This window comes from Lemur catta, chromosome 4, assembly GCF_020740605.2.
Source record: "Lemur catta isolate mLemCat1 chromosome 4, mLemCat1.pri, whole genome shotgun sequence".
NCBI classification, from domain to species: Eukaryota; Metazoa; Chordata; class Mammalia; order Primates; family Lemuridae; genus Lemur; species Lemur catta.
In genome coordinates, this window is record NC_059131.1 from 67,159,790 (window position 1) to 67,182,585 (window position 22,796).

At 39.8% G+C, this 22,796-nt stretch overlaps 1 protein-coding gene across 1 annotated transcript in view; it reads left to right on the plus strand.

The window, feature by feature from the left end:
• KDM3A (lysine demethylase 3A) overlaps positions 1 to 22,796 on the plus strand; it is a 50,953-nt gene that overhangs the window by 27,224 nt on the left and 933 nt on the right. The window contains exons 11-25 of the mRNA XM_045550024.1: positions 677 to 881; positions 4,331 to 4,545; positions 7,368 to 7,520; positions 7,661 to 7,756; positions 8,138 to 8,265; positions 9,711 to 9,906; positions 11,245 to 11,417; positions 11,810 to 12,046; positions 13,772 to 13,943; positions 14,365 to 14,452; positions 15,535 to 15,665; positions 20,291 to 20,410; positions 20,490 to 20,629; positions 21,849 to 22,025; positions 22,127 to 22,261. Coding sequence (XP_045405980.1) covers positions 677 to 881; positions 4,331 to 4,545; positions 7,368 to 7,520; positions 7,661 to 7,756; positions 8,138 to 8,265; positions 9,711 to 9,906; positions 11,245 to 11,417; positions 11,810 to 12,046; positions 13,772 to 13,943; positions 14,365 to 14,452; positions 15,535 to 15,665; positions 20,291 to 20,410; positions 20,490 to 20,629; positions 21,849 to 22,025; positions 22,127 to 22,261 — 2,366 coding nt within the window. The remainder of the gene's footprint in view (positions 1 to 676; positions 882 to 4,330; positions 4,546 to 7,367; positions 7,521 to 7,660; positions 7,757 to 8,137; positions 8,266 to 9,710; positions 9,907 to 11,244; positions 11,418 to 11,809; positions 12,047 to 13,771; positions 13,944 to 14,364; positions 14,453 to 15,534; positions 15,666 to 20,290; positions 20,411 to 20,489; positions 20,630 to 21,848; positions 22,026 to 22,126; positions 22,262 to 22,796) is intronic.

Sequence of the window (22,796 nt, forward strand, 5' to 3'; positions counted from 1 at the left end):
CTCTTATTTCCTGAGTGGACCATATGTGTGAAAGAAATTGAAGACACATCAAGAGTCAAGTGACATCTCTTGGAGGCATTTAGAAGATAGCTCTTACTTCATAGACTAAGGGGCTATGCAGGAAAGCTATTTGGTTTTTAATTATATTCAGAATGGTTAGCTTTTGTGTAGTACTTTAGAAAACACACTTTAAATCAGTCTTTTCTGAGTTTGGAAAGTGACAGAACCAATGTACACAAAGACAGGCCTCTGTTGAGATGAATCTGTCTCTGCATTGCTAATGTTGCACTAAGTTTCAATTTTTGGAAAAGTCTTACTAAAATATCTCTTATTTAGAGTTGTGAGTAAAAGTATACACTAACTGTTTTACTTGTTTTATAAAGAGAGTAAAACATCTACGGCCATACCACCCTGAACGCTCCCGATCTCGTCTGATCTCGGAAGCTAAGCAGGGTCGGGCCTGGTTAGTACTTGGATGGGAAGAGAGTAAAACTTTTCCAATTGTTCTGCTAATTGCCTTCTGTTGAGCCATTTATAGAAATTACAGCTGAACCAGGAATGGAGAAAGGGGAGTTCTCTTTTTGGGGAAATTGGGTTTTTGAAGAGAATTCAGTCAAATACTGATGTGATGTTCAAAAATTTGAGGTCCTATTTCCTTAATCTTTTGTTTCCTTAGCCCCATCCCGGAAATCAGTTTTGACAGACCCAGCTAAACTCAAGAAGCTACAGCAGAGTGGAGAGGCCTTTGTGCAGGATGATTCCTGCGTGAACATTGTCGCACAACTGCCCAAGTGCCGGGAGTGTCGCTTGGACAGTCTCCGCAAGGATAAGGATCAACAGAAGGACTCGCCTGTGTTTTGTCGCTTCTTTCATTTCAGGAGGTGAGGCAGTTTGGAGGAAGCTTAGATAATCTGGGCCCTCTGGCATACTTTTGGGTTCCTCTTTTATCAGCAGTAAAGGTAGAGATTAATATGATCTATGGGCTTGGGAATCTAGATCTCATTGCATTTATTATTTACTTTTCATTCCCCTTTTCAATTTTTTTAAAGCAAAGAAACTTTAAAATACAAATTATTTCTGAAAGTTACAGACATTATAGAAAAATGCTGAAGGTTCTGAAAAACCATTATAAATAACTACTGTTAACTTTACAGTGCATTTTTAATGTTTGTATGATCATAAAATGTATTCATACCTACTTGGTGTATTGCATATGCTGTTTTGAATCTTACCTTCCCAGTACGTAGTAGAAACACTCTGATCGTGTTAACATTTTTCTGCACATACTTTTGAATTTCTCTGTAAGACCCCGTTATAATAGTGTTTGATAATTCATTTAACCAATTCCCTTGTTGGTATTAAGATTATTTTGTATATTTTGCCGTTAGAAATAACGGTGAAATGATAATCTCCTTGTCCACATCCCTGATTATTTACTTTGGAAGGATTACTAGAAGTGGCATTACTGGTCAGAGGTGTGTGTGTTTTAAGGCTTTGATACACATGTTCTACCAGATTATCCTCTAGTTGCACCTGCATCCAGACCCACTGCAGGGTTTGGGCATGCCTGTCTTTTCTACCTTTGCCAGCAGGGAGAGACATATCTTTTATTTTAAGACCTTTTCCAATTTTATAGGCAAAACTTTCGCATTTATGTTGTAGTTTTTTAAAATCAAATTCATTTTCTTTAAATTAATTTATTCTGAGTCAAGAGAAAGCCTTCTGCTTTGTTGATATAAATGAACAGTGTTGTTCTGAATATTGTTGAACTTTAGATAGAATTCACTTTCTCAGAAATCTAGATACTTTCAGGTTCAGCTAGTTCTAATCATACACAGAAGTGTTGACTTTAATTTCTTCCTGTTTTCCTCCTCCCTTTCATTTTATCTAAGTTAAAAGATTGCTGATGAACTGAATTAAATGCATGGGCAATTTAGATCATTAATTATATGTATGTTCTTAACTTTCAGATTCAGGCTTATTTAACTGAAGGGGAGTTTTAGATACTAGTTTGCCCTATTCCTGTGTAAATTGCAAAAGCACATGATAAAACATGTGGGTAGTATTTAGAGCTGTGATACTGTTAACATATGTATATATTTATATATATTCTGAATAACACTTGGCCCAGAATAAGCTCTCAGTAAAGGTTAGTTCTATTCTACTTACTCTCAGGAGGACTTTTTCTTACACAGGTTAAGTATGTTAAGATGCATATGCATTTGTACTTATATACATTTTGGAAAAACCGTGAAAAATGATTGTGCTTTGTACAAGTCTTCGTGTTCCTATTATAGACTTGCTTTCATGCCATTATGGCTCCTCTGCTGTAAAAGGTATAACTGGACTGGATGAGAGATTGTTTGGTTTAAGTTGCAAGGATGTTTTAGGGGAGGGTATAATTTTTTTCTTTCTTTTATTCTTTGTAAGATTATTAGAGATTGTTTAAAAAACTATACTTTTGTAACCATCTAGAAATCATTGACTTTATGACTTAGCTGTTTTTCCATTTTAGACTTCTTTAAAGGGGAAAGTACTTTTGCTTAATATTGCATATTAGAAGCCAGTCTAGTAGAAACTAGAACAAACTCACTTCTCTGGTAAAAGAATATCATAATTTAACTTTTTTTCCCTGATACTGAGGATGAAGATTGAGGCTGTCCTTAGTGTCCTTATCAAGTTTATGTCTCATTAAACTCTCCTGCAGATAAAGTAAGAGTAGGGATAGTGTTTCTATGGTAAAGCCCAGTTGCTAAGTCCTGTTGCCATTACCTCCCACTTTGAAATGTTTTCAAATATGTTCTTTAGTGTTATGACTATTTCAGTTAACAACTTGCACTTTTTGGGCTACTTGAAATAATTTTGCATCTGTTATGCAACTCCTAGTCTCTTGTCCTTCTAGATCATTCTACACTGTTGTGGACAAATGGTTTTTCTAAAACACAAATTTGTGTGTTTCTCACAGGCTCAAAGAGTTCTGATAGCTGCATAGTGCCTAGTGAAAAAATTAAAGTCCCCAGCAAAATGTTGAAGGCTTTCAGCAATTGATCCCGACTTACCTCTCCAACTTCTTCCTGATTCTTACCTATTTGAATAATCTTTTGGTCTAATCTAATTAGTCTGTTGTCACCCAATTCACGGGTAGTTTTCTTTCTTTTGTCCTTAATACTGTCTCCTGGACATACCTTCTTTTTACCTAGTTATCTACCTTTTCTTCCAAGGCAAGCTCAAATACTACCTCCACCATGAAGTCTTCTTCACATTAGCCCCACAAAACGCATAGTCAATATTTTCTCCTCTGCTCCTATAAGATTTAATGACTGTCATGGTATTTATCATAGCCTACTCCATTGTTTTACATCTATCATTATTTTTAAAATTTAATTTATTATTTTTTATTTTAGTAGAGATGGGGGTCTCGCTATGTTGCCCAGGCTGGTCTCGAACTTCTGGTGTCAAGCAGTCCTCTCGATGTCTATTTCTTATGTCTCCAACTAGAAATATTGTATTTTTTAAAAATTCAAAACTAGTACGTAGCTTATAAAAAACATTCCAGGGATATAGAAAATTGAAAACAAATACCGAAAAATCGTTCTGTCTTTCACTCGATGTCTTTGGTTCTGAGGCTCATTTTAATGCTTTTTCTCATTCCAGGAGTTTGCACAGTAGTATGAAGCTAGGCTTCAGCTGAGTACCGAGTACTTCACAGATCAACATGGTCATTGCTTCATTACCCTTCTGTTGCTGAGCTTTATTTTTAAGTAGTAGTTGTATTCAGATCTGATCAGACTATTTATCACCTTCTGTTTGTTATTGCCTTACTTGTATAGTAACTTGTGTATTGTCCTTGCTGCTAAGTCCCCAGTCCAGCAGGTTGAACAGCTGTCCCTGGAAGCAGTGTGATTATATCTTGGTTTGAGTGCACAGTATACCTCTCTTCCTCCTTCCTTCTCCCGTACCTGCTCCCCCTCTCTTGCCTGTCTCTTGGGAGAAAACTTAAGTTTTTTTTCTCTTTCTACTAATATTGCCAAATAATAATTGGCTATAATTAGCTATAGAGATTACAGAAAACTGGGAAGGATTTTATTGATTTAAATAGTATTTAAATAGGCCAGGCATGATGGCTCACACATGTAATCTCAGCACTTTGAGAGGCTGAGGTGGGAGGATTGCTTGAGGCCAGGAGTTTGAGACCAGCCTGGGCAACATAGCAAGACTCCATCGTTACAAAAGAAAATTAGTAACTACAAGATGTAAATCAGTGGGGAGTGTGTGTGTGTGTGTGTGTGTATACATATATATACACTGTTTTTTGTCCTGCTTCCCCTAGGTTACAGTTCAACAAACATGGTGTGTTGCGGGTAGAAGGCTTCTTAACACCGAACAAGTATGACAATGAAGCAATTGGCTTGTGGTTACCTTTAACCAGAAACATTGTGGGGACTGATTTGGACACAGCAAAGTATATCCTGGCCAACATTGGAGACCACTTCTGTCAAATGGTGATTTCTGAAAAGGAAGCTATGTCAACTATTGAGCCACACAGTAAGAGCATCTCTTAGGGGGTAGGATTTTTGAATCCAACTTGATTTTTGTCCCTGATATCTAAGTCCCAATTGCATGGTTTCATTTTCACCCAGAAGTTTAGATGACTTCAATATGATAATGTTACATTTTTCCTTTTGTTAGGAAAGGTAAAGGTGAGGTGGCAATGGAATTGGCACAGCTTCACCAGCAGGGCAGGCTCACCAAAAAGGGATGAGGTCTCAGGTTGGTTTATTTTGAGGCAAAGGTTCTTAATCAGGAATATATTTCATAAGAATGGACAGGCTCTACCCCAGACCCACTGATTGAGAGTCTGCAGGGCTGGGTCCCAGGCATGAGAATGGGAACAAACTTAGATTAAAATGGTTGTCAGTGTTTGAAGGGAGTACTTGGAAGTTCTGCTGGTCTGTGACCCTACTCTTTAGGAGCACTCTCACACTGATCTTACAGCCCAGTAAGCCACAGCGACCAGTGTGGATGACACATTAGAGCCAGAACTCCTTCATGACATCTCACAGTAGGATGTCTGGGAGGACAACACAACCCCTTCCTGTCTGTGTGGCTCTGTAGAAATGAGATATCCAGCCAGAAGCACCATGGAGCATCTGTCTCATAAATCTCACATTTTCCCATCATTTTATCTTTCCCAAATGGTTGAAAGTTAAAAGTGAAGCCTTTCATTCCTTGTTTTAGACTTTGCATAATCAAATATGTTGAAGGTAAGCAGCATCTACACCAGTTGTGAGATTTTGGTTGTAACCATCAGAGACTAACTGAAGCTAGCTTAAGCACAAAAATAACATAGTGGATAGGTGTGTATATGATTACATCTCAGAGTTCAAGGAACAGGAACTAGGGCATTCCCAGAAGCAGAAATCCAGAGATGGGTGAGAGAACAGGGAGTGAGCTCCTGGGGCAACCAGAGTCATACTGAAAGAAAGCAGCTGGAGAACAACTCTGTTCCTTTTGGGGTAATAGAGACTCGAATAAGTTAAAAATCTTCTTAAACTTTTTTTCTCCTATAATCTATTTAGGACAAGTGATATTAGTTTTCCATTTTCAGTGGAGATACAAAGTTTCTTTATTAAATACATTTAAATAAAAGTAGTAGATTGAAAGACAAGTTGTTAAGTGACTCGTCTAGTGGTGGTATATACATGACTGCAAAGTGAAAAGACTTTTGAAATGTGTTAGTAGCTTTGCTCCTGAATAAGCAAGGCTGTTTTAAATACATGATGGTTTTTTCTTTGGTAAAGGTGAGTCATCTGAAAAATGCATTTTTTTCCGTAGAGTAAAAGGCACAGTTGTCTTTTAAGAGCTTAATTAAGAAACTCTCTTCCTTGAAGATTTAAATGTGATTAACCTTTCCTCCTTGTCTTTTTGATTATCCTGTTCTTTCTTTCTTTCCTCTGTGACAAGCCGATCAGGTTGGCAAGAGAAACTCACTGTGAGTGTTACTGAAAGATGCCACCATACCCAGAGGGGTTGCCCTCTGATCCTTAGATTAGGAAGCAGATCTTGACCATTATACTTTTACTCTGTCTTTTCAGTTACAAATAATCATTAAATGGGTGGCTAAGAGATCTAAGAGTACTTTCTAGTAAAATAGTCTAATCAGAGTGACCTAGGTGAAGTTCTTAAGATCTCATTTGTAGAATGCCTAAAACTCTTATGTATTATTGTGCCTAGGGCTATTACATTATAATAAAATGGCAGTTTACTTGGCAAATGGATTGATTTGGTGCAATTGGATTAATTTGGTGTAAACTGAAGTTTGGTCATTTGGATTATGTTCAGTCTGAAGAAAGGATGAATTAACCACAGACTGGATTAGGAAAAAGATATTCTCCATAGAACAAGAATGCTTCAGTATTGATCCAGTGTTGCTCTGGAGGGAGAGACACACACTGACTGACTGACTGACTGACTGAAAGGAGTCTTCTGGTCAGTAGACTTTGGGCTTTTCTGTGACCCACGAGAATGTCCTCCCTTTGCGTATACTTCTTGAAGCTTTCTGATTCCTGATTTGGTACTCCTCCATGCTGGGGGAGGTCTGATGGCCTGTTTGGTCCTGGAAGGCCCTCTCTCCCATTAATTAGGTCTTAGCTACTGGAAAAGAAAATCCTGCTTTGTAGAATCCTAGGTCGTACCTTAACCTGCTGGATATTTGATTAGTGTGAGTCAGTCCTGGGTGCCTGCATCACTCCTGCCACTGGCAAAATCAAGTTTCTGAATCTCGCTGGTGAAGTAACTGACCTTGGACCATTGTGGCTGCACTAAGTTAATGTGCTGCTCCCTCCAGACCCCCTAAGTACCCTGAGGTTTTTAATGGGCAGTTTGAGTAGATTTAGGATATCTATGAATAACCTGATGCACTATGCTGACTATAGGGGTCTTGGAGCCAAGTAAATTTTTTTCCCCCTTGGAGAAAGCCTGGCTGATGCTGACTTTAGATTCTCAAAGGGACTCATGACTCAAAAGGTTAAGAACCCCTACTGTGATACCTGTGCCTGAGCTCCAGCTTTGTAACTACTGCTGCACAGCCCGAACAGAGTCCAGTCTCCTAGGGGGAGGTAAAACTGTGCTGCATATGTACAATGCGAAGAGGTGTGAGTCTGAAGTACACATACAAATTGATGAGAATGCTGGGGGGAATCCAGGAGAGCTTCATGGAGGAGGCAGCATTTGCCACGAAGGCTGAACAGAGTTAACGAGAACTCTAGTCACAAGGAGGAATGACGACTCTCTCTACTGTTCATGTTTGGTTTCAGAAGCCCTCTCCATCCCCAGTAAAACACTAACTGATTTATTGATTTTTGCAGGACAGGTTGCTTGGAAGAGAGCTGTCAAAGGTGTTCGAGAAATGTGTGATGTGTGCGACACTACCATCTTCAACCTGCACTGGGTGTGTCCTCGGTGTGGGTTTGGAGTGTGTGTGGATTGCTACCGGATGAAGAGAAAGAATTGCCAACAGGGTGAGAACTGACTGGATTTCTCCTCTAGCCCCCTTAACACAGTTAAATCAAGCCTTTCATTGATTTGTGGTTGATAGATGTCTGAAGCACATGGGACCAGAGTCCATAACGAACAGTTACTACAAATCAGTTATTTGCAGGTGCTGCTTACAAGACTTTCTCTTGGCTAAGATGTGTGAAGAGTCAGATACATGAACCAGAGAACTTAATGCCTACACAGATCATTCCTGGGAAAGGTATTTCTTGTGGTGCAGTGATTTTTCTTTCCCCTTGTCTTGATTAACTCATAGGTTAACTCATAGGTTAACTCATGGTAGTTTGGTTTTACTTTATATAGTGTAATTACTTGCTAACTTTATTTTAGCATGTACTATAAGTTGTCCAGAGGTGTATTCAGTAATGCCCCTAACACTTTCTGATTAAGGTCTTGTGGCTAGTTTTGTAGCAGAAAGAAATTGCTTTTGGGGAAGCCCTCTGTGGCAAGATTCTAAGGAGGGAGTGGGAAAAGTAATTCTGTGGAAAATGCCAGCTTCTGCTCCGTAATGTTGAAGTTGAAAGTACCTAATACATTTGTTCAAATGTTTACCTCTGCCCCCCCCCCTTTTTTTTGTTTTTAGCCCTCTATGATGTTGGAGATATTGTTCATTCTGTAAGAGCAAAATGGGGAATAAAGGCAAATTGTCCCTGTTCAAACAGGCAATTCAAACTCTTTTCAAAGCCAGCCTCAAAGGAAGACCTAAAACAGGTATTGCTGTTTATGCCAGATTCACCATCCCTTTTGATTGTTGTTTATCTGTTTTTCAAATAACCCAAGGATTTCTAGAGTGCATTTGAAAGGAACCTGGGGACAGCTGTTAGGGGGGAGAGAGAGAGAAAGAGAGAGAGAAAGAATTCATACAAGTAATGTGACATTTCAGGGACCCATTCTCACTCTTCATATAACTTTTGTGGACCTCATTTGTGGCCTCTTATAGTTGGTTTTACATTTATGTTTTTTGACAAAAGATAAACCTCTTGTGTTAGTCTACCTGATAAGTTGCTATCAAATTTGTGTGGGTTTTTAAAAACTTCTCATGTGTTTTGCAGAATGAAAATTTTTTAAGTTAGTTTGAAAATTGTTTACATTCCTAAATATATTTTACCTATAACGTTTATGAAGAGTTGAAGGAAATAATGATGAACCTTTATGTACCCATCAACCAATGTAAAAAATGTGCATTCTCTTGGTCTTCGTATGCCTCTTGCAGGTTGCATCCCTTTCCTCCCTCTACCTCTGTTGTCCCCTTTCTGTCCCTTTCCCAGTAATCATTATCCTACACTGTGTTTAATAACAACAAATTTACATTTTTATAGGGCTGTAATGTCAAAAGCAGCATGGGAGGGTAGAAGAGTTGTGATCTTTGGAGTCAGAACTGAATTAGAATTCCTTTCCTGCCACTTTCTAGTTGTGTTAATTTGGCTCAGATGAGCCGATTTTTATGTGCTTCAGCTTCTTTATCAGTAACACAGGACTAATAAATGATATTGATGGTTGGACATCACGGAATTATATCACATATAAAGGGAGGGCCTCGACCATAAGGAATTTGAATATTCTTTCCTTCTTCTCATGTATGTATAAACTCACTACCTGAGTTGTCAAGGCAGATTTTTAAGTAACAGAATAAGTGATGTGCTCTTTCCAGGTTTCTTTTTAAGTTTATAAGTTCTTTTAAGAGCTCCTCATCTCATTTTAAAGCTAAATCAAAAGAGCATATTCTCTTTTTCTGCATCCTGTTTCCTTTTGAAATCATGGTTTTACCTTTCCAGCCTGTCATTTAGTCATTTGACAACCTTGTTTTGAGTGCCTATTCTGGATTCTGGGATGAGTTTACAGGGGAGACAGGCATAAACTGGTCATTTTGAAGCAATGTGGTCCGTGAAGTGATGGGGAGATGCACCAGCGTGGGACGGGTGGTAAAGGGGTGGAGAGGGAAATGCCTCGCTCTGTTTAAGTTGTCAACATCTCTCCTACCTAGTAGTTCGCTACTATTGCAGGATTACTCCAGCTGTGGTGATATCCAGGGCTATTTATTAGGTGGTTTTCTTTTGGATATTTACCTCTTACTGGTGGGCTGTTAGGGGAAAAGGTAAAAAGAGAAAATGTCCTTCTTTAGCTTATGTAAAATTCTCCTTTTATATTTAACACAGACTTCCTTAACTGGAGAAAAACCAACTCTTGGTGCCGTGCTCCAGCAGAATCCCTCAGTGTTGGAACCAGCCACTGTGGCTGGGGAAGCAGCCTCCAAGCCAGCCAGCAGCGTGAAGCCTGCCTGTCCAGCTAGCACATCTCCTTTAAACTGGCTGACAGACCTAACCAGCGGGAACGTCAATAAGGAAAACAAGGGTGAGTGTTTTCTGCTTTCAGATTTGTTCCTGAGTACTTTAGCCCATGCATAGAGGGACTTGGTAACCTCAGTTGCTCTGAGAACAGTGGTTAGGAGTTGTGTGGAATGGAGCGTGGTTCCATGTAGTCATCTGGGAACCTGCCACAAATGAAAGTGTGTTGAAATGCAGCGCCAAAGAGGAGAACTTTGGCTGCTGATAGAACTCTATGTGAGGCTGAGATTGTGAATTCTACCACTGAGCCACAGTAAGGTTGAGATTGTGTACAGCAAGAATGGAGTGTGCTGAGATTTGTTTTAATAAGTGATTTTTTTCACCTTTCTATCCTTACCCTATGTATAGTTCCTATTTTGTCTAAATTGGAATGTACTGGCTTTAGTTTTATTTTTGTCATCTGTGCTGTTGTCTCAGGATGCTTGATGATAGTATAAAGAACCAGAGGCTTTGGAATCAGGTAGAGTTAGATTAAAATTTAGGGAATTCTGCTTTATGGCTATGTTACAAGAGAGAAAAATTGCAGGTCGATTTCTTTCATGCAAAAATCCTGAACAAAATTTTAGTGAATCAAATTTGACGCCACAAACAAAGCAATTATATAGCAAGATTTTTTCACAAATGCAGATGTAGTTTAACATTCAGAAATTTAGGCAAAAAATCATGTGACAATATGCAGAAGAACATTTAGTAAAATTCAATACCTATTTATGATTTTTAAAAAAACTTTCAAATTAAGAGTAGAAGGGAACGTTCTTAATCAAGAGTTTCAACAAAAAACTGACAGCAAACATCATAAATAATGGTTGAATTCTTTTTTAATTGGTTGAGGTTTCTAACAGTTTCACTTTGGGTTCAGGAATGAGCCCAAACAGCTGTATTACTTGTATCACTACTTCATTAAGCATTGTACAAGGAGTCCTGGCCAGTGCAGTAAGGCCAAAAAAAAAAAAAATGTAAAGGAGATAACACCGTTGATATTTGTAGACAATACATGTGAAAACCCAAAAGATCTACATTTACTAAATATATTTATCCAGATTGCTAGATACAAAGTCAGTTTACAAAAATGGGTTGTATTTTGTATGCCCAAACCAAACAAATAGAAAATAAAAGTTTAAAAGATAGCTTTGCCATAGTATTGTCTGTACATTGGATATTGGTGTTTTAACATCAGTTGGGAATCCTTGTCTAAATGAATAATATCATTACTATTTATCCCATTAAGTTTTTTGGTTCCAGTAAATGAAAACCAAGTTCTAAAGTAATTCTGCTAAAAGAATACTAATAAGGGATTTGACTTTCAGAATGCTTTTTCATCTGGATGTTTTTGGTTTTATTTTAGAAAAACAGCCAACCATGCCAATTTTAAAGAATGAAATCAAATGCCTTCCACCCCTTCCGCCTTTGAGCAAATCCAGCACAGTCCTCCACACCTTTAACAGCACAATTTTGACACCTGTAAGCAACAATAATTCTGGTTTCCTCCGAAATCTCTTGAATTCCTCTACAGGAAAGGTATGTGCTTGTTTTACTTTTTGTGCTCCACCTTGTAAAGTTGAGTAGAGACAGAACAAGAAGATACTAGAGAAGCTGAAACTGAAAGTAGAAAGGAGGCTATGAATTCCATGCTTACTTTTGTGGGTACAGAAGGCTGAGTCATTGACTGATGGGTTTCACAGGGCTGTAATTCAGGGGTGGGCTGCTTTTTCCTGTTACACTTTTTCCTATACACAGTTCTATGACTTGTGATGTCAAGTAGGGACAGGAGACATGCCTCTTTGCCTGAGGGTCCTGGCTTGGACTCTTTTCTGGATATACAGTATATACTTATCCTACCATTATAGGGATGGGATTTTTTGGTGGTCAGGAACAGCATATTTAAGATTTGTGTTCTTTCTCAAATTCAGACAGAAAATGGACTCAAGAATACACCAAAAATCCTTGATGACATCTTTGCCTCTTTGGTGCAAAATAAGACGTCCTCCGATTTATCCAAAAGGCCTCAAGGACTGACGATCAAGCCCAGCATTCTGGGCTTCGACACTCCTCACTATTGGCTATGTGATAATCGCTTGCTATGCTTGCAAGATCCCAACAACAAGAGCAACTGGAATGTGTTTAGGGAGTGCTGGAAACAAGGGCAGGTAATAGGGGCCTCTGCTCCCCCAACTCAGTTCACACCTCTCTCTCAGTTCCTTTGGCAGATTTCTCACAATTCTACTGCAGCTTTTTCCCCCTCTCAGATATAAGTGGCATTTCCTTTACCTCCTGTTTTTATACTTTATTGTTTAGAGTGAATATAATCAGGGCAGGGTGTTGACTGTGAGTTTTATTTTTTATAGCGGACATTCCTGAGCTGTCTTTTTCAATCACACTTTGATTGCTTCCAACCAGTAATCATTGGATTTTTGATGAGATCATCCAGGCTTAGTGATTCTTGTGTGGTAAACCTCAACAGGGGAAGTGGGAGTGCGACAAAGAGGCTGATGGGCTTTAAGGGATGTTTTAGTCTGTTTTGCACTGCTGCAAAGAAATACTGTGGCTGGGTAATTTATAAACAAAAGAGGCTTATAAGGCTCCCAGTTCTGCAGGCACCAGCTGCATGGTGCCAGCAGCTGTTCTGGCGAGGGCTTCAGGGAGCTTCCATTCAAGGCAGAGGTGAAGGGGGAAGCAGATGTGTCACATGGTGAGAGAAGGAGTAAGAGCTAGAGGAGATGGTGCCACGCTATTTTAAACAACCAGCTTTCATGTGAACTAATGGAGCAAGAACTTGGTCATTACCTCGGGGAGGGCACCAAGCTATTCGTGAAGGATCTGCCCCCATGACCCAAACATTTCCCACTTGGCCCCATCTCCAACACTGGGGATCAAATTTCAGCATGAGATTTGGAGGGGGCAAACATCGAAACCGTATCAGAGGATTAGACAAAATATGATAAAAAGTCATGCATCCTTCTCCCATGAACTAAAACCTCATACTGAAGGCATTTCTAGGTGGGCCAAAGCCATGTGGCATCATGTTGGATTCGGTGTATAGTCTGCTTTAAAGGGCAGCATTGTTAGATCTTAAGTTTTGGTTGATATCTTTAGGAGACTTCCTAGGCCTGCTCCTGTGCTTTCTTGTTTTGGTTCTTTTTTTCTGGATCTTTGGCTTCTCGTTTTGGCTAAATGGAGTCCTCACTGAAGGAACAGTTTGCTCTTTGACAAGAATTTGGGAGAATTGCTAAATAGAAAAATGTGAGAGTTTAACCAAAAAAAATAACAAAATTCTAAAAATGTTTTTTCAGCTCATTTAATCATTAATACAGAGGATGCAAAATGATAGGCTGAATACAGTCTACCAGCAGGTTTTTCTTGGATTATATATCATATGTAAATTTTTTATATTAAAAAAACTTATTGCCAATATTTTAAAGTTAGGCTATTTCACACAAGTATCAGGATTTCTGGCTTGTCTTAGCCAAAAGACCCAGCACCGTCATGTCCATATTCCTGCCTTGCAGTAACAGGCTAGAGGACAGTGATATCGCCCCTCTTTGGACTGGACACTCCTGCTGGCCCTTGGCTCCTTTATATCCCCGGCCTGGCCCTGGGCCTTGCTGTGAGTAATGGGATCTAAATTGGAAGGGTGATCTTTTCTTCTAGAAGCTAACTAATATAGTTTGAGAGCAAGTGGTACAGAGCAAATGAATGGTGAAGATTAGAGATGCTTTGGGAGCTCAGAGAGCTAAGCCTAAGCTGTCACTTCATCATCTGAGACTGACAACCAGCCACATGGAAACAAACTGGCAGCAGTTTGAAGAGGGACTGCCTGCAAGCATGGGGACAGAGCTGGGGCAGTTCAGACTAAAGTCTTCCTTCTCTTCTAGCCAGTGATGGTGTCAGGAGTGCATCATAAATTGAATGCTGAACTTTGGAAACCTGAATCCTTCAAGAAAGAGTTTGGTGAGCAGGAAGTTGATCTAGTTAATTGCAGGACCAATGAAATCATCACAGGAGCCACAGTAGGAGACTTCTGGGATGGATTTGAAGATGTTCCAAGTATGTATTAAAGATCAGCATTTTCCAGGATTTTGGAGTTTAAAATTAGTGTCTATCTCCTCCTATGTGTACTGGGCAAAAGGGAATGGCTGAATCTCAAAGAATGAATTACAATTTAATATGCATCTAGAAAAGACAGGACCCCAATACAAATTTATTAGTTGGTGATCTTTATTTTGCTGCACCTTGCTGCCACCTCGGTTCAAATGGATTTCTTGATTCTGTAGAAATAAAATGGTTGGCAATTGGCAGGGGGGAATATTAAAAAAAATTCTAAATGTATCAGATTATGAAAATTTTACAGAAATAAAAATATGTTTTATTTGCATTTTTGAGGCACAGAATGCTAATTTGTCATTTATTTTGGTCTGTTTCTTGAGCTGTAAATAGTAACAATTCATTTATTCTGGTTATCTTTCAGATCGTTTGAAAAATGAACAAGAACCAATGGTACTGAAACTTAAGGACTGGCCACCAGGAGAAGATTTTAGAGATATGATGCCTTCCAGGTACGCTTATGAAGGTGGGGAGAAATGATTCTGACTTGTTGGAATAAATTCTTTTTTTATGGTAGTGAGAAATAGTTTTCAGGGAAATATGAAAGTTCCATAGTTTTACTGGTGCTGATTTTATTTATTTATTTATTTATTTAGAGACGGAGTCTCACTCTGTTGGCCAGGCCAGAGTGCCGTGGTGTCAGCCTAGCTCACAGCAACCTCAAACTCCTGGGCTTAAGCAGTCCTCCTGCCTCAGCCTCCGGAGTAGCTGGGACTACAGGCATGCGCCACCATGCCTGGCTAATTTTTTTTTCTATATATTTTTAGTTGTCCAACTAATTTCTTTCTATTTTTTTAGTTGTCCAGCTAATTTCTTTCCATTTTTAAGTGGAGACACGGTCTCGGTCTTGCTCAGGCTGGTCTCGAACTCCTGAGCTCAAACGATCCACTGGCCTCAGCCTCCCAGCGTGCTAGGGTTACAGGCGTGAGCCACCGTGCCTGGCTAATGCTGATTTTTTATTTCTAATCTATAATCTTTGGAGGTGTGTGTATTTTTAAATGAGATGAAGAAGTTACTGGCTTTTAGATCTGGCTCACTAATGAAAGCTCCATGGTAGTGCTCTGCTAGAGAAGAGGTTGACTGTTGACTTAGGCTTGCAAGGCTAGTTTGGAGGCAGTCATGGGATCAGACTTGTCAGGGTTCTGTATAATACATTTACATCATTGAGTTAGACAACAAGACATCTAATTAGTAGAAACCTTAAAAAGGTTTGAGTTTGAAACCTTAAAAAGGATCCTAACAACTAATCAGTAATACATCCCTGAGTTTCACTTATCATCAGGAATATATTGCTCAGATCTTCTGTCTGAAATATTCTAGGTGATTTTGGCACATTTGTGTGGTGCAGGAGACAAAAAAGCCATCTTTGTTCACAACTACTATAATTCTAACCTTAAGTATTATTAATAGCTATCTCATCTTCATGATCACAGATATATTTGTTCCTTTTGATATAGAAGGAACAAAACAAGTCACACAATAATGAATTAGAAAGGCAAGCTTATTTTGCAAATTCCTGCTTCTCTTGTCCTAGGTTTGATGATCTAATGGCCAACATCCCACTGCCTGAGTACACAAGGCGAGATGGCAAACTGAACTTGGCCTCTAGACTGCCAAACTACTTTGTTCGTCCAGATCTGGGTCCCAAGATGTATAATGCTTATGGTAAGTAGGAAATGGCTAACTTTTGGTTTTTTTTTTTTTTTTTTTTTTTTTTTGAGACAGAGTCTTGCTCTGTTGCCTGGGCTAGAGTGCCATGGCATCAGCCTAGCTCACAGCAACCTCAAACTCCTGGGCTCAAGCAATCCTCCTGCCTCAGCCTCCGGAGTAGCTGGGACTACAGGCATGCACCACCATGCCCGGCTAATTTTTTTCTTTATATATTTTTAGCTGTCCAGCTAATTTCTTTCTATTTTTAGTAGAGATAAGGTCTCGCTCTTGCTCAGGTTGGTCTCGAACTCCTGACCTTGAGCGATCCTCCCGCCTTAGCCTCCCAGAGTGCTAGGATTATAGGCGTGAGCCACCGCACCCGGCCGGAAATGGCTAACTTTAAAACAGAAATAAAACAAGTCAAAATGTTTGGAAAATTGATTAAATGGGGAAGGAAAGATGGAAAACATCTATAATCCTAACACTTAACACTTCATTTTTACTTACTTCCTTTCCTTTCTTGGCCATGTGCATATGTATTTCCTTTTTATAGTTGCAATTGTAGGGCATATGCAATTCTGTATTTTTCTCTTTTCTGTATCCAATTTTATATTGTAAGATCTTTATGTGTTGCTTGGTAGTCTTTGGTATGATAATTTTTAATGGTTACATGATACTTCATTGAAAGAATATAATTAGTGATTTTAATGTTGATGGACATTTAGGTCAATCTGCTAGCATTCTAGCTGTTTTTAACACCTACTACACTTAAATGCAGTGTTCTATGTTGGTGAGTAGAAGTTAATTACTTAAGTTAGTATTGAAAGCACCCTTTGAATTGGATTTTTATTATTTGGGCATGATTCAGTAAACTGTCTAGCAGGGAAGGAGAGGTTTGTTTGGGATAAAGATTGGTTTCTACATTTACGAAAGTTGTCTTTTGTCATTATTACTGTGATCTTGACAAGTTTTACATAAGATCTTTAATTAGGGCAGGATTAAAGTTAGCCATTTTGAAGAAGTTATTTATCAATTATTGAATGAAATTCCACTTGTTTAAATCTTGCAGTGAATTTCATTTACTCTTTTATACTATTTGGCCTCTACTTTTCCATCCTCTTGGAAATTATTTCTTTGATTTTATTCCTTCCTCCCATAATTGCTTCCATGTCATCTTCCATTTCCGGTCTCTTAAACCTGAGGGTGTCCTACTCAAAAAGGACAAAGTCTGTTGGTGTCTTTGCCTTGTTCTCCAGAGACCGTTGGCTGGGGGTGGGTATGGGGAAGGATCAGAACCCCAGCCCCACGGTTCTTCTGTTATGGTTGAGTCAGCCCAGGAGGGGACCATCAGGAGGGTAGTTGGGGAATATTCCAAGAGGGGAGTGCTTCTGTTTGGAAGCTCCCAATGGTCTACATACCCAAGATAGTTCTGCCAGGGTAGGGTGAGAAATGGTGTGTGGGAGAGAAGACAGGAAGAAGTCCTCTTGCCTGTTCCTTGCTTCTCAGGTCCCAGTTAGCCCTTCATATGCTGTGGGGTCGCAGCATGTTCTTTAGCTGAGTTCCCTTCCTTTGAGCCCTTCAGAGCCTGATCAGAGCAACTAGATGTTTGGGATCTCGGGCACATTCTCTTTATTATAGTGGGAGTTTATAATAAATTTACGTATATGAAAGCCCTTTTCCAATAAGTATGTGGTATAATATTGTATAGCGATAATTCATGCTTTATAGGATAGGAGTGGCTATCTGAGAAATTTTCACAGTAAGTTACCTGATTGGTTTAAATAGCTTGGCAGCTGGTCTTTCCTCCTAGACACTAATAGAGGGCAGTGTTACTCTATAAAAGCTTTTCCTAGGACAAAATTATTGCCATCCAGAAGCAAGCATTTAGGGGTTGAAAACGAAAATGTGAGGCCGGGCGCGGTGGCTCACGCCTGTAATCCTAGCATTCTGGGAGGCCAAGGCAGGTTGATAGCTCGAGGTCAGGAGTTCAAGACCAGCCTGAGCAAGAGCAAGACCCCGTCTCTACTAAAAATAGAAAGAAATTATCTGGCCAACTAAAAATATATATAGAAAAAAAATTAGGCATGGTGGCACATGCCTGTAGTCCCAGCTACTCGGGAGGCTGAGGCAGTAGGATCCCTTAAGCCCAGGAGTTTGAGGTTGCTGTGAGCTAGGCTGACGCCACAGCACTCACTCTAGCCCGGGCAACAGAGCGAGACTCTGTCTCAAAAAAAAAAAACAACAACAAAAACTGAAAATGTGTTCATTTTTAGACACCATATACCATATTGTAAACATCATTAAAGAGAGGTCCTTAGGGTGATTGAGCTGCGACTCTTTAGTCAGTCAAAGTAAGGGGCAAAGGCTCTTTGGAGAGATCACAGAGTCCAGCCTCTCTCCAGCTCCAACAACATCACCCATTTTACAAATGGGGACCAGGATCTGAGGACAATAGAAGGGACACTGACCTGCTCAGGATCTCCAAGGGGCAGCTAGTGGCAGGGCTGAGGCTTCTTGGGTCCCCTGATTTCTAAGCTAGAGCCCATCTCCCTACCTTTTTCACACCTCAGTGCCCCATTACCCAACAGCCTCTACTATTTCAGTTTATGTTTTTTAATAAAAGTCGATGGTGGCCGGGCACGGTGGTGCACGCCTGTAATCCTAGCCCTCTGGGAGGCCGAGGCGGGTGGATTGCTCGAGGTTAGGAGTTCGAGACCAGCCTGAGCAAGAGCGAGACCCCGTCACTACTAAAACTAGAAATAAATTATCTGGACAACTAAAAGTATATATAGAAAATATTAGCCGGGCATGGTGGCGCATGCCTGTAGTCCCAGCTACTCGGGAGGCTGAGGCAGTAGGATCGCTTAAGCCCAGGAGTTTGAGGTTGCTGTGAGCTAGGCTGACGCCACAGCACTCACTCTAGCCCGGGCAACAGAGTGAGACGCTGTCTCAAAAAAAAAAAAGTCGATGATGTTTTGTTTCAGGATTTTCTGTTTTAGGCTTTTTCAATCTTGGTTTCATCTGAGTTCAGATTCCCTCAGTGTACAGTCTGGTTTTATCAATGTGCCATAACTCGTGGCTGGGGTCAGATGGACTTTGGGCAAGTGGCTGGCGGTATCGTTCCTTCCTCGATTCGTATAGCTCACTTTTACTCAGGGGGGCACTGGCCACACCAGCAGGCCGTCAGCCCCTCATGAGGCTTTGAGATCTGTTCTCCTTTCCTCACTCCTCCTCCCAGTGCTAGCCCCTTCCTCTGTGCTTCCTCTTGACCACTGTCCTGAAGCTTGTGTTCATCATTCCCTCATAATTTTACCATATAGATTTGTGTTCCTGCACAATTTTGTTTTTAACCTAAGTTTGAATTTTATATAAATAGAATCAGACTTTTTATTCATCCATGTTGTCATTAGTATAACTATGTTAATTTCATTCATTTTATTTCTATCCTGTTCATTGCTTTTTTTCTTAAATTTTACTTTTTTACTGTGGAAATATTTTCCACACATACTGAAAACTTGAGAGTCTAGTACAGTGACTCCCCATATACTCATCCTCCAGTTACAGCAGCATGCAGGGCTCCTGAAATGAAACACCGTGGACTTCTATTTTAAAAAAGAAAAAAAAGCAATATTTGCTTTCTCCTGCTCCAGAAGTTCTTAGGTCCTTGTCCCAGTTGGAATGATGAGGTGCCCCCTCGTAAGTATAGTTTCTCTAAAACCACAGCCCTGGGCAAGCCAGAGGTAAAGCCCTCCTGCAAACGGCACAGGGCCTTTCAGAGGCTGGCAGGTCAGAAAACGCTCTCTGCTTGCTCACCGCGAGCCATGCTTTCCTCTGCTGTCCAGTTCAAGAAGCAGAGTCCTAGTGTCAGGATGGGGCCACCCAAGGTGACTACATGGCTTAGTGAGCTTTGGGGTGATTGTCGAGCAAGGTTAACCTTCTCCTCTGGGTAAAGAATTAGATCCACAGACTAAACGTCAGAGGGGACTGCTCATCCTGGCTCACCCCTCTTTTACAGTTGAGAGGAACAAGGAACGCGTGTTTCCTCTTACACTCAGTGTAGGCATTTGAGGTCCCAGCTTTATGTGTATGTGGGTGGGGGCTTTCTGTTAGGCTCCCCATTGTGAGTGGACCTTGGGCTTTGTCTTTTGCCCTAGAACACTCCTAGACTGTGGCAACAACCAAAGCTTGAGCTCACTTGATTAAGCAAATACCCTTTTGGCAAATCCCAGCTTCAAGAGCCTTCTTTACTCCTCCCATTTCCTGCTGTTTTGGCCCCCAAGTAATCCTTCTTTTCTTGCCAGCACATTGATTTACTTAAAAAATCTTTTTTGCAATTATTTCATCCAGAATTTTTAGTTCTCAGCAAGAGGGTCAATCAGGGACCTACTTTGCCAATTACCAGAAACAGAAGTCTTAGAATTAGGAGTTGTTTTTTATTTTTATAGTCAAATATTTGATAAGAGATTAGTTTCATTCAAAGTTGAAAGGATAAAGGAACTTAATATTAAATATTTTTCTTTTAATTTTGCATGATTAGAGAGGCAGCTTTTAAATTTTGCGACTAAGTATCTCCCAGGGAGTGAAAAGACTATGGCAGCCTTTGTTGTCTTTGGTAAATTTAAGGCATTTTCCTTTAACAGGATTGATCACTCCAGAAGATCGGAAATATGGAACAACAAATCTTCACTTAGATGTTTCTGATGCAGCCAATGTCATGGTTTATGTGGGAATTCCTAAAGGACAATGTGAGCAAGAAGAAGGTAGGGTACTGAGCATAAAAGTGGGGCTTACTCTCTGGGGTAGGGCCTGTGGTCTGATATTTGCTTTCTCTTGCTCTAGAAGTCCTTAAAACCATCCAAGATGGAGATTCTGATGAACTCACAATAAAGCGATTTATTGAAGGAAAAGAGAAGCCAGGAGCACTCTGGCACATATATGCTGCTAAGGACACAGAGAAGATAAGGGAATTCCTTAAAAAGGTGTGTTCCTTACCCTATGGCATGTAAGCAGGGGCATAGAGAATAGCAGTATCATAAATTATCTGACTGGCTTGCTGGGGAATTGTCACAATCTCAAAAGTGCAATCTGTGCATATCAGATTGGATAGGCTGAAGGTAGTTGTTAAGGAACAAGGATTCTAAATGATGAGGGTCACATTTCTAAAAAGAGGAGGCTTATCTTTTATGTCTACATTTTATATTATAATGTATTTGGAGATTTTTGTTCTCTACGTTGGTTCATCTATTATAATTATCTCCCAGCAGTTGTCATTTGTTTTTATTGCCTTGGGAATCTGAGTACTTCAGAAGTTCACATGTCAATCCTTGGCCCTGAGCAGCCATGTTCTAATTGAGTTACTGAAGTCCCTATTGGTTTTGTCTACTGTTACATAGTAAGAGGCCCTACTTGTCATTAGCAAGGGATGCAGGGATTTGGAACATTCTAGGTTTTCCCTGTAGTTGGTGGGTTGTTCAGCAAGGGCTCTGTGGTGGAAGTTCTAGGCAACTGGACAGATGGGGCATGTTCAGTTTTAAACTTGTTTGGCACGAACGCTGCTGGTTGCAACCCAGGTCTTGGCTGATATTCTTCAGTATTTATGAGGCTTGGATATAAACACTCCTAGCCCATTACCTGGCACCAAGTAGGTCCTTAACAAGCATTTGTTTGAATCAAGGTATTTCTGGCTAAGGATCATTTGAGTCTTTCAGATAACCTGCTGGTTACCATGTTATTCCTCTGATAGCCTCATTCTAAGTCTGTGCTTTGCCAGATACTGGGTCTAGAATAAACAAATATAATCTGTACCTAACTTAGGGACTATGTTTTATAAGTCAGACTGTTAAGGAATATAGGTTTTTAATAACTACAAAACAACTTCATTTCTAAGGAACTTGAGCCTACTTACATTTAGAAGTCTAGACCAAAATACTGTCCAAATATAGGATTTACAAAATATGCAGAGACTCCTAGTCATGGTTTATAGGAAATAATGGCAGGGAAGCCACATTTTCTTTGTCATTCTTTTATTGATTCATTCTGTTAATGTCTTTGAGTACCACTTGTGTTTTTCTGCCAATGGAGACATTTAATGTTGAAGAAGGCATGCCATTTACTAACTGCCAACACTAGTCAAAGGAAAAATGCCCTATTGGGCCTTAGCATGTTGCTCAGTTGCATAATATTTTGGATGTATTCTAGGTATCAGAAGAGCAAGGTCAAGAAAACCCAGCAGACCATGATCCTATTCATGATCAGAGCTGGTATTTAGACCGATCACTAAGAAAGCGTCTTCATCAAGAGTATGGAGTTCAAGGCTGGGCTATTGTACAGTTTCTTGGGGATGTGGTGTTTATCCCAGCAGGAGCTCCACATCAGGCAAGAATCTTTCCTTTTTCTTTATTCTCTTTATACTATGAATTTTTGAGGTTTTTTTTTTTTTTTTTTTTTTTTTACTGATATGGTTTGGTATTTTCCAGGTTCATAACTTATATAGCTGTATCAAAGTAGCTGAAGATTTTGTTTCTCCAGAGCATGTTAAACACTGCTTCTGGCTTACTCAGGAATTCCGTTATCTGTCACAGACTCACACCAATCATGAAGATAAATTACAGGTAAAAATAGCACTGATTCTTAGCATTCTCTGACTATGGGTTCATGGACCTTTATTGACCTTATATAGAGAGTAAGTGAACTTGGCCATATCACACTCAGTACAGTGAGTTGATGAACTGGCTTTCTATCTCGTACTATCTACTTAAGGGAAGGAGGAACAAACCTAGAAGAAATCTCACCTTGGTTTGATTTGATATTGTTTAGGCTCTGTAAGGGACTATCCCCAAAGAGAAAGGCTTTAGTACTGAAAGTAAATACATCTGACTTCTGATCATGGTCCAGCTGCCAGTCAGGACTCTTAAACATAGTGCTTGACTTTTAGTGCTGCAATGTTCTCATCAGCCTTAGGTAGAGCAGAATTGAATCTCTGGTTTGAAAGGGATCTGAGGGCATGGTATTTTGAAAAGACTTTCAGTAGCGAATTATGTAACATAATTTCATGTTTGGAAAATTGGGGGAACTATATATACTATGAAAAATAATAAAACTGTCCCTTGGAATTTACCTCTCCCTGTTCTCATCCTGGGTAGGTTT